General features: G+C 45.3%; 1 protein-coding gene across 1 annotated transcript; it reads left to right on the top strand.

Moving 5' to 3' along the window:
- Positions 1–1226: 1226 nt before the first annotated feature.
- Garin3 (golgi associated RAB2 interactor family member 3) lies at positions 1227–4603 on the top strand. Its single transcript, XM_042283879.2, has 2 exons — positions 1227–1960; positions 3248–4603. The coding sequence occupies exons 1-2, from the start codon at positions 1331–1333 to the stop codon at positions 4481–4483; spliced, it is 1866 nt and encodes a 621-aa protein (XP_042139813.1). The 5' UTR covers positions 1227–1330; the 3' UTR covers positions 4484–4603.
- The last annotated feature ends 7064 nt before the right edge of the window (positions 4604–11667 follow it).

The raw sequence follows: 11667 nt of genomic DNA on the forward strand, positions 1-11667 counted from the left end.
ACAAAAAAAAACAAAAAAGAACTTAATTTTTTTAACGTCCTTCCCTTGATAATGAACAAATTGCTTGTTGATTACATTTTGTTGTTGCATAAATGCATGGAAGCGTGAGCCTCACTAGACCCAGGTCCACAGTCACTGAAAAGCTACGGTGCACTCTGCACTGAGGAGAAAGTAGGACAGAACAAAGGCTTTTCTGTGGCTTGAGTTGATTTCAAGATCTTTACACAGTAATCACTGCCTGTGGGGGGTGGGGTGGGTTTATTTCAGAAGTATTTTTCTAACTGGAGGAGGGGGATTTTAGCTTCATCACCTTCTGCCAAGTAAAGAAGAAACTCCAGAAAGCTATGTTTGCTACCATTTCTCTGAAAAACCATTCAAAGAACCCAAACATCAGTGGTTTATCAGGCAGGCATCAAGGTGAAGCGGCAGGCACACCATTTCGGGAAACCTATGATTCAAGTTAACTGTGAATCCCTGTAGTCCCCAGTGAGACACCCCCCCCCCCCCCCCCGCTGACCACCACGCCTCTCTGTGTGTGTGCAGAGCAGGAGTCTGACAGGTTCACAGCCTGACATGGAGAAAGCTCTCATAGCAGTTACAAGACTGGCTTAGAATCCAGCCCTGAACTCTGACCCCAAGCAAGATCATCTGTAGCCTTGTTTCCTCACTGCAACTTATGGATTTGAAAAATTAACTTTCCCCAAATGAGAAAATGGTCAAGAAAGCTGTATTGATAAAACTCGGGTTGTGACAGGTCACAGGAGTAGCTGGGGACCCATCCGTTAACAAGCCCTGAGAGCCTGCCAGGATTGTGTGGGTATACACTGAGGCTCTGGTGAATCAGAATCCAGATGGGGTTCTGCCATTAGCAAACTACATCCCACCACCATGACTGCATCCCCAGAAGGTCATTCAGTTGAAGAAAAAAGGAGACAGTCCTTAGAAGGGTGTCTGTAACAAGACCAACAACACAACTGGAGATGTACGTCCTCGATGTTGACAAAAGCAGACTGGCTTATAACTGAAGCATCCGACAGTCTGAGTTTTAAAAATGTCCCGCACACCCACAGGTACACTCTGCCAGGGTGCAGCCTGGTCCCTGTGAAGGTGGTGATGCGGCTGGGGTCGGAGGAGGCTGCTGATCTTGCTTTGAGCAGATGATGACTGCTTGGAGGCCAGGACAAAGGGGTGTGTGCTGGTGACAGGTCACAAAGGACAGCAGAGCATAACTGTGGAGGTCTGAGGAGATGTGGGCAGAAACCTTGCTGGGAGATGGGCAATTGCCTTCACTCCCTCCCTCTCTTGGGGACACGATTTGTGGCTGACAGCGATGCCTGGAATGAAGAGAACCATGAGCAGTGAATGTTTGTTACCTTATTACACTGCCCACAGCTACCGATCCATGGGCGTGTTCAACACCTCCATGGGAAACCTACAGCGACAACTATACAAGGGAGGAGAGTATGATATTTTCAAGTATGCACCAATGTTTGAAAGTGATTTTATCCAGATTAGCAAGAAAGGAGAGGTGATTGATGTCCATAACCGCGTCCGAATGGTGACTGTATGCATCGCGTCCACCAGCCCAGTCCTCCCACTTCCTGACGTCATGCTGCTGGCCCGACCGGCTAAAGTCTGTGAAGAACATGCTAGACGGGCCCGGTTCATCAAGGGGAGAGGTCGCAAGCCTCCAAAGACTTTGGAGCTCACCAGGCTGCTCCCTTTGAAGTTTGTCAAGATCTCCATTCATGACCGTGAGAAACAGCAGCTGCGCCTGAAGCTCGCCACAGGCCGGACTTTTTACCTGCAGCTGTGTCCCTCTTCTGATGCACGAGAAGACCTCTTCTGCTACTGGGAAAAGCTTGTCTATCTCCTGAGGCCACCAACAGACAGCTGCAGCAGTAGCCCGACCCTTCACACTGGTAACACATCTATCCTGGAGGACAACAAAAGCCTACTCGTAAGCTTCTAAAGACTCAAACTGAGTGGGGAGCTTCAGAGCAGGTCCCGCAGAGATGTAGGTGCTTTCTTAGGCCCGCCTGGGAAATGTGCTATATTTGAAAGGGTCCTGGGCCACCACTAGAGACTTAACTGTCACTCTGGGAGGCTGGACTGCTTCTCCGAAATGTCTCATAAGGCTTGATGTCAGAAACCTGAACTATCAATTACTCTGCCTCACATCCAAGACTGTAGGTGAACCTTACAACTTCCTGATGTTTCAGTCTTAAACTCTTTATACACCAACTCAGCCTCATTTGTTATGGAATATTATATAATATATAAAATGAAGGGAATGTATTATATATATTCTCTTATTTTGGATGCAAGACCTCGAGATGTATCCCAGCCTGACCTGGAACTCAACCCACTATGTAGCTTAGACTGGCCTTGAATTGGCTATTCTCCTGCCTCAGCCTCTCAAGTGTTGAGATTGCTGGCAGATGCCATCATGCTTGATCAAATTACATTTTTAATTTTGATTGATATATATTAATTATACATATTAATATGGTATACTGTGGCATATTGATACTTGTATTTAATATGTGGTGATATAAAACTTGGGTGGTTGGCATGTCTATCACCCCAGATATTGCTCATTTCCTTGTGCTGGGAATATGGAAAAAAATCTTCTCTGCTTGTTATTGAGATAATAAGATTAACGGTTGTCAATTATAGTTATCCTTCAGGAGCGTAAGACATGGGAAGTGACTCCTCTTATCCAACTGTATCTATTAGCCGTATTCTCTGCATTCTTGCTCCCCATCAGCCCTTCCAGGTGCCGGTGACCACTAATCTATTTCTGAGATCAGCTTTTTAGTGTAGAACACTTTTAACTACCTTCCCTTGAGCCATGATCTGTCACCCTGTGTCTATTAAGTGATTTCTTTTTAAATATGCACAATCCCCATGTGTGTGCTTGCACAACTGGTTCCAAGGCCATCAACATGTCTAGCGTATCCCTGACCCAACAATTTCATTTGTAGAAATGTGCCCTGCAAAGACAAACACAAATGTGGAAAATACATTTTATGAAAGTGTTTCCTTTTGCCCTAGAATTGCTGAGGTGAAACTGAGTGCCCATTGACTAAAGTGCAATGGAAGGGATCTTGTAATAAATGGGAATTCAGACATGATGATTTCAATAAGAAGCCCTTGGGTTACTGAGCTTCAGGGTGAGAGAGGACCTGAGCATTCCGGCCTCTCTGCCACCTCTATTTCACTGTTTATCCTCCCCTCGGCACAGGGCTCAGACATCCACGGAGAAGGGGATCAGGATTCTGTGCGTCAAAAGCTCCGAGATGTGTCAGGAGCCACCTCTGCTGCATTTGCAGGAGGAGAGGGAACACAACCAGCTACGACAGCTGCTGCAGCCGCTGGTGTACGAGGACCTGCCAAAGGGGCAGCAGCAGGGGCAGTAGGTGGCACAGTGGCTGCAGGAGTAATAACAGGCCCCTCAGCAGGGGTGGCAAAAGCAGGGACAGCTGCAAGCTCGACCTCGGGTGCTTTAAGCATAGCAACAACCAGGTCTCCGGGCTCAAGCCAGGTAGCCACAGCTCTGGCAGGCACAGGCAGCAAAGATTCAGGAGGAAGTGGATCCAGCAAGGCCTTAGCGGCTGTGGCAAACATATCCTCAGAAGGTACAGACCTGGTCTTGGCTGGGGCTGCCAGCTCCTCCTCAGAGTCCACTTCCGCAGGGGGTGCTACCAGTGTCACCCCAGAGGGCAGCCTGAGTGTGGTGTTTGCAGGCACCATGACGACCAAGGGGCCTGCTGCGGACAGACCCGAAGCTCCGCTGCTGTCGACCTTGCAGAGTGAAGGCTACATGTGCGAAAGGGATGGAAGCCAGAAGGTGCCCCACATTGGCTCTGAACCCCGGAAGGAGAAACGGGAGAGACGAGAAAACAAGGACAGAAATCCCAGCAGGAAAAGTTCCCATCACCGCAAGACAAGTCACCGGAGCACAGGCAAGGACCGAAGCACAGGCAAGGACCGAGGCACAGGCAAGGACCGAAGCACAGGCAAGGACCGAAGCACAGGCAAGGACCGAGGCACAGGCAAGGACAAGACCAAGACCACCCGGAAATCATCTTCCCACCGGTCCATCTCCAGCCCCGGGAAAAAAAGAGAAAGCAAAAAAGGAAAAGCACACAGCAACTTAAAGGGCAAGAGACATGGCTCCACTCACAAGAGTGAGTCCAGGACTGCTCACAAACCCAGGAAGAGCCAATCTACAACTAGCTCGGGGTCTGGGAGTAAGAAATCCAGTAAGATTAGCTCTTTTTTGAAGAGCTTCCTAATAAGGCCTACTTCAAAAACAGCAGTCTCCTCACGTAATAGAGGAGGGGTAGACATCGTGTCAAAGAAGGTGGAGAAGCACAACGTAGAGGCGAAGATGGAGAAAGGCAAGGAGGTAGAGTATAGCAGTACTGTAACCGCCGAGACAATGGAGAGGATCATCTTTGAAGCCAAGTGCGTTTAATGAGATCCCAGAGCAGGAAGCTGCGACAGAGATCAGGACTCAGGAGAGCAGCACCAGGGAACCAATACCAGCTTCCCTAATGGCAGTTTCAATAATAAAGGTCACATAATTCCAAAAGAATTCTGCCTTCTGTTTGCACTTCCCTGTCGCACACCCTGGCGGAGACTTCCCAGTGGCTTCTGTGACTGGCATTCATTGCTCCTCCGGTGAGGGGTGAGGTAGAGCCTCCCACCTCAGGTCCAGATGAGCCAAGGCTGAAGCAAGAGCATTAGGCCCTTTCTGTCTTTGGCCTCATGGGCCTCTGGGGGAACTATGTACCCATTCTCCCCTCCTTCCCAAAAGGCCCTTTGTGAGTGGGAACATTTGGTCTAGTCCATATTTGAGGGAAGACAGGGCAAGATGATGCAGTGGCTTTACCAGGCAATTGGCATAGGGAAGTCTATGATCTAAATCAAAGCTTCTTAAACTGTGGGTGCAAATCCTAAATGCAGGGCAGCAAACAAACAAACAAAATCACTGGCAACAGTTAAATTTTCTGAATTTGCAAAAACAAAAATTCAAAATCAGAATTTATGAACCAGAGATAACTTTGGCAGAGCAGCCTTGGTTCTGAACACACAACTCACACATTCCACAATGTGCACACTGTCACAGCACGCCACACCAGTCAAAGGCATCTGAAACACCTCTCAGATTAAAGGTTACTGTAAGTTAGGAACTGAAGAGTTTTTATGACAGTTTTCTGCTCTTATAACAACAGTTTAATTACAGAAAACAAAGCCCTTTAATCATTTCCTACCCTCAGTCAGCGGTGTATAAGGACCGGACTATGTGAGCATGCAGGATTTTGAAAAGTGTTATTTGAGTTGCTGATAAGAGTTTTATTAAAAAAAATTGTTAAATGTATTTCAGGACCAATTTCCCATGATTTCTGAAATAGCCCTGAACTTATTTCTGTCATTTTGTAGTATACATTTATGTGAAGTGTCAATGTGAGCAATGATCACATAAAATCAAAGTACTGGTCGAGTCTGAAAAATGTTGAAAATGTTCCATATCCTGCAGTATCAAATATTCAGTCAAGATTTGACTTTTTAGAGATTCATTTTCATTATGTTAAATCATGTGTGTCTACGTGTAGGTATGTGCATATGTGTGCAGGTCCACTTGGCGGCTAGAGGCACTGAATCCTCCCAGATGGAGTTTCGTGCAGTTGTGAGCTACCCAACATGAGTGCTGGGGTCCAAACACAGGTCCTTTGCAAAAGCAGGGCAAGTTTAAGCAACTGTGCTACCTCTCCAGGCCCAATATTTAATTTCTGTGTAAAAATAAGTTTTACATGCATCTCATTGGTATGCAAATTTGCTTTACTCTAATAAACAGTAAAATTAAATGTATTCCAAACGACTTTTAAAAATGTTTTAATTTTTCCTTTCTCCTGAGAGTTTTCTATGTATGCAATAATGAAATATGACATCTAGGCCCTAATATCTTCAACGTCCCCCATATCTTCCCCAACAGGTCACTTTCTCAACTTTACCTTTTATTTTTTTTAAATATACAATCTGGGAAGTTTAATTAGTACTGCCCATATCTGTGTGGGTGTGGGGCCATCCTCCCCTAGAGCATAGGAAACCTACCAGTGGCCAATTCCTCCAACCATAATAATCTTCCCTCTCCAAGCACCTATCGGCTGCCCATAGCCCCTCAACAAGGAATGGGGCCTGGAGACCACCCACCTATGCCTTAGGCTGGGTGGCTTGATCTTATGCAGGTAACCGCAGCTGTTGTGAGTTTCCAAATGTAATAGCCATGGCCAGAAGACAGCATTTCACAGCGCTCTTCCTTATCCTCCAGATCCGACATTTTTTCCTCTTCTTCATACACAGTGCTCCCTGAGCACTAGTGGTGGCTTGGATACAGATGTCCTACCTGGGGCTAAGCACTCAGTCTGCTGTTCTGAGCATTTCAGCTAGCTGGGCAGCTCTGCAGTGACTGCTGCCCGCTGCACAAAGAAGTTCTCTGACGGAGGTTGAGAGCAGCCCAGGTCTACGGGTATGAACATAAATATAGAGAAGACTACTTAGCAGCGTGAACACTTAGCTCTGGTTCTACCCTAGGACTGAGGACCTGTAGTGGTATTTGCTCTGCCCATGACCTTGAGCTATAGGGACCGAAGGAGGCAGTGCTTCCTGCTGTTGCATGTGACCTCTTAAAATGATCAAGAGAAGGGGCATGTGACCCTTCTTCCTCTCCCTTTTAAGACCCCACATTCCCTGTGGCTCCTACCCTGAGCAGCAGATTTGCTCAGAGGCACGTGTGCTCACTAGTACCCGAGCCGCCTGGTTCCAACCACGTGGATCTGAGCCCCACCCACCTGCCCCCACTGGGGCTACTCTTGTGACTAAACCCTAACACACACACACACACACACACACACACACACACACACACACACACACACACACGGGCAGCTGTTGGTGAGTTTCTCCACCCTGCAGAGCCCACGAGAACCCCCCAGGAACTGCCTGACTCCTGCTCAGGTGACCACCTGCACACAGCAGCTGTGTGGGGAGTCTGTAGGCCAGGCAGCTCACATGGTGTGTGAGCTTGGAACTTCAACCATGTCCAGAAGCACACATGTTCTGCAGCAGCTAGAGCACTGGGTCAGAGAGAAAGGTGTCATGCTAGGCACCTTTCTAGTTCTGTGTTTTAGTGGCCCTGTAGCCCAAGGTCATGGGCAAAGCAAATACCCCTACATTTTCCTTTTTTTTTTTTTTGTCTAAATAAGAAGGTTCTAAATTTAATGCAAACTATGTACAGTGATTATTAAGTATTATTAAGTATTAGTATCAAGTATCAAACAAAGGGTAATAACATAAACAAAAATGGAACTACAACCAACAAGAATAACATCAAACAAGAAAGACACGCTAAATGTCCAGAAATAGGCAGGACATAGGTAAATGGCAAATTCCTGAGATTACTCCAAAAGCTGTTCTATCTTGAAGATTCTAACTCTAATACTAATATGTTCTAGCTAAGATACAAGAAGATTGTAACTGTAACTATCTAGTCTTCAACTCCATCAAAGATCTGAGAAGGAAAATAATAATACCTGAGAAAACGGAAAATGCAAGCAAGCAATTTCCAAAATTCTTGAGAGAATAGTTACTTGTCTATTGTTGTCATAAAACACCACGACCAAGGAAAGTTGTAGAAGGAAGGGAGCATGTGGGACTTACAGTTTCAGAGGGACAGGAGTCCATCACTGTCATGGTGGGGAGCACAGCAACAGATGGGCAGCACAACCCTGGAACAGCAGCTGAGTCAGTCACATTCTGATCCACGAACAAGAACGAGAAAGCACACTGCGGATGGTGTGAGTCTTTAGAAACCTGAAGCCCACCTCCGGGGACACACTTTCAACAAGGTCACACCTCCTAACTCTTCCCAACAGTTCTACCAATTGTGGAATTAGTATTCAAGCATAAGAGCCTATGGGGGCCGTTCTCACTCAAATTATCACAGCTCTCCTGTGGATCAGGCCTCAAATCCAATCAAAAAGCAATTAATAGGTCACTCTGTAACCTAGGTGGAACTACTGCAGCAGTGTGCACATCCTGCCTGGAAAGTGAGTTACTGTAGCATGCAGTGTCCAGTGCTGGGTAAGACCACGAATGTCTTTTCTTTCCCAGCAAGGCTGCTGGATAGCACTGTCTGCTAGAAAAGATAGCCAGCACTGAGGAAGTTTGAGAATGATTTCTCTATGTCCTGTAACCAAAGTGGGGCATCTTCAGCAGTAGGGGGTCTTACCGTGTAGTTATGAAAGACAACTGAGGGCCATGGCGATAGTCTGTTACTTAGGAGACCTCTGGGACTTCCCTGACCAATGACGTGAAGGGACAGAGTTTTATGCCTGGTGCTATGATTTACATTAAAAAACCTCTGTCTTCTAGGAGCAACATTGTCCACTGATGCAGGGCAATTCCACTCATACCTTTTAAAGTTACATTTGGAAAAGATCTTACTAACTCATAGGTTTCCAGAAGGTGTTTCATACATCCTTAGTTTTGTTTTGTTTCACATGCTGTATTAGTTACTTTTCTGTTGCTGTGATGAAATGCCATGACTAAAACCAACTTACAGAAGAGAGTTTATTTTGGCTTATCTTTCCAGAAGGATAGTCCATCAAGGCAAAGAAGGCATAGAAGCAGGTGGCAGAGGAAGGTGGTAGAGGAAGGTAGTAGAGGAAGGTGGTGGTAGAGGAAGGTGGTAGAGGAAGGTGGTGGAGGAAGGTGGTGGAGGGAGGTGGTGGTAGAAGCAGGTGGTAGGACCAGAAGCAGGAGCTGTTCACATCCTTCATCTGCACACAGGAAGCAAAGAAAGGGAGAGCAGAAAGGGAGGCAAGGCTGTGACATCTTAAGTCCCCACTCCTGGTGACGTACTTTCTCTAGCAGGGCTCTACCTCTTATCTTACAAGTTCCACGACCTTCCCAAACAGTACTACCAACGAGAGACCCAATGTGCAAATGCATGAGCCTTTGAGGGAAATTTCTCCATCAACACACCATACCTACCCACAACTAAAATAAATTTGCTTAAAAATTTATATTGGTGTACCCATTTAAAACCTATATACCTGAAGTCTCACAAGAATTTTTTGGGCAAAATGCAGGAAAAGTTAAGGTTTCATCTAGAGTAGGACTGGCAGGCCATGTTCAGATGACAAAACCTTGCAGACTGAATGAAAAAAGAAATAAAAAGGAAGGACGTGATGGCTCCTAGGTGTGGTGGAGGAGGGTGTTTATTGTAGATACGAGAGAGCACAGCAAGAGGCAGAGTCATCTGGGGGAGTCCAGAGTGAACACGACCCTGAGCCATGTAAGAAGCAGGAGGAGAAAGGGCAGAGCCAGGAGACCAAGAGGCCAAGAGGGTGAAGGGTAGAAAAAGACCAGGTGACCAAAGTGACTGCATTATATAGGGGAAGGGCAGCCCAGATGCTGGCCTGGAGAAGTTTAAGGTAAGGGGTACAGTATGCCAGCCCTACCCTATAACAGGTAGGGACTGAGGGATGCTGGGAGAAAGTTGGCAGCCAGGTCCACTTTGATATGCTAAATAGGCACCTCAGCCATTTGGCCTGGGGTTTGAGACCTAACACAGAGCACTGGATTTTTTTATTAAAAAGAACCAAGTTTGCACATGCGCGCGCTGAAGTTTGATGTCTTCCTCAATCTTCCTCCCCCTTATTTTCTGAGACAGTGTGTCACACTGAAACTGAAGTTCATCTGTTCAGCTAGACTAGCTGGCCAATGAACTTCAGGGATCCCCCTGTCTCAGTGCCTAGATTTTAATGTGTTTGCTAGGGATCCAAACTCAGCTCCTCATGCTCGTGCAGCAAGCACTTTAGTGACTGAGTCATCTCCCTGGCCTTGAATAATGTTTGGAACACACGAATTGCCAGTGTTCTCTATGGCAATTTTTCATGTTAACATGCAAGATCCGAGTTGCTGCATAGAGACTCTACAGCCCGCAGGGTTTGAATATTTACCATCTTGCCCTTTAGAGAAAAAAGCCTGTTGTCCCCTGTTCTAGGAGATGTTAACAGTTCTCCTTCCTCTGATGTATACACACTCAGGAGAAACTCTAAGAAACACTTAGCAGGAGCCAGCCAGAAAAATGCAAAAAAAACATTCTGTACTAACAAGACCCTGGACACAGCCCAAACATTCATCAACAGGAAGATTCATAAACTGTGCTATATGGCTGCAGGGCCCTATTTTTTGACAGTGAAAACAAATGGCAGCTACTCATGCTAGCATGAATGATTTTATATAACGTGGACTAATACAATGCAGACAGAACACTTACAGGGGATTCCATCTGTAGAACAGTTAAAAACAGGAGCAGAGGCTGGAGAGATGGCCCAGCTGTGAAGAGCATTGGCTGCTCTTTCAAAAGATTCGGGTTCAATTCCCAGCACCCACATGGCAGCTCACAACCATTTGTAACTCTAGTTCCAGGTGATCTGATGCTCTCTTCTGACCTTTGCAGGCACCAGTCATATATGTGATACACAGACATACATGCAGGCAAAACACACATATATGTAAAATAAAATACATTTTAAAATTAAAAAACGAAAACAAGAGCAAAAAATGCCTGGAGGAGCTGATGTGCTGAAAGCATATAGAAAAACAAAGAAAAGATAAACACAAAATTCAGGATACAGACAGAGTTAAAAGGAGGGATGTGTGATGGGAGAGGCACATGCAGAAGTTTTCAGCAACAGAATATCCTAGCTCTTAAGCAAGAGGATGTGCCCATGTAAACTTATCCCCTTTGTATATGTAGAAGACAGCTTTATGACAAAACACACTATTTGGAAATCTGTCTTTCATAAATATAAAACAAAAAATTTCAATGACATTAAAAAGGGATGGTCATAATATGGAGAAAACTATTTCAATATATTTATAAGGGACGAGATGGGCCTGAGAGTATAGCTCAGAGGTTTGGCATTTGTCTAGCATGAATGAAGTCCTGGGATCAATCCTTTGCATTAAGAAAAAGAGGAAAGAAAAGAAAAAGGAACCAGGATACTCCACAATAATGTATACTAATTAACTATTTGAATTATGTATACAACACAAATAATTCCCAAAGTTTAATGCTGTGTTATATATGAAATTATAAAATTCAAACGTTATAAAATTTAAACATGCACTACAGGACTGCTTTGTTATTTAATTTTTAAACAAATGATATAGTCACAATTCCACATGAAATCAGATACTTAACAAAAGATGATAAAAGTTGAACTTAAGAAAAAATTTTGGAACCCATGTGTGCTCATATTGTCTGCATGGTGAAGTTGGGTTTCCAGGGAAACCTGGGGATCTTCTCTGAAGAGTAAATGTGTTGAGGCTGGAGAAATGACTTTAGGAGTACTTGTTCTTGAAGTGAACCTGGGCTTGATTCTAAGCACTCACATAGCAGCTCACGACTATCTGTAACTCAAGATCTAGTGGCTCTAACACCCTCTTCTGACTCTGAAGGCATTACACGGTGCACAGATATACATTTGTACAAAAGCAGTGCTTCTCAATCTCTGAGTCATGAACCCTTGGGATTGAAATGACCCTTTCGTAGGGGTCACCTTAGACCATCAGAAAACACAGATA

This window comes from Peromyscus maniculatus, chromosome 8 (assembly GCF_049852395.1).
Source record: "Peromyscus maniculatus bairdii isolate BWxNUB_F1_BW_parent chromosome 8, HU_Pman_BW_mat_3.1, whole genome shotgun sequence".
NCBI classification, from domain to species: Eukaryota; Metazoa; Chordata; class Mammalia; order Rodentia; family Cricetidae; genus Peromyscus; species Peromyscus maniculatus.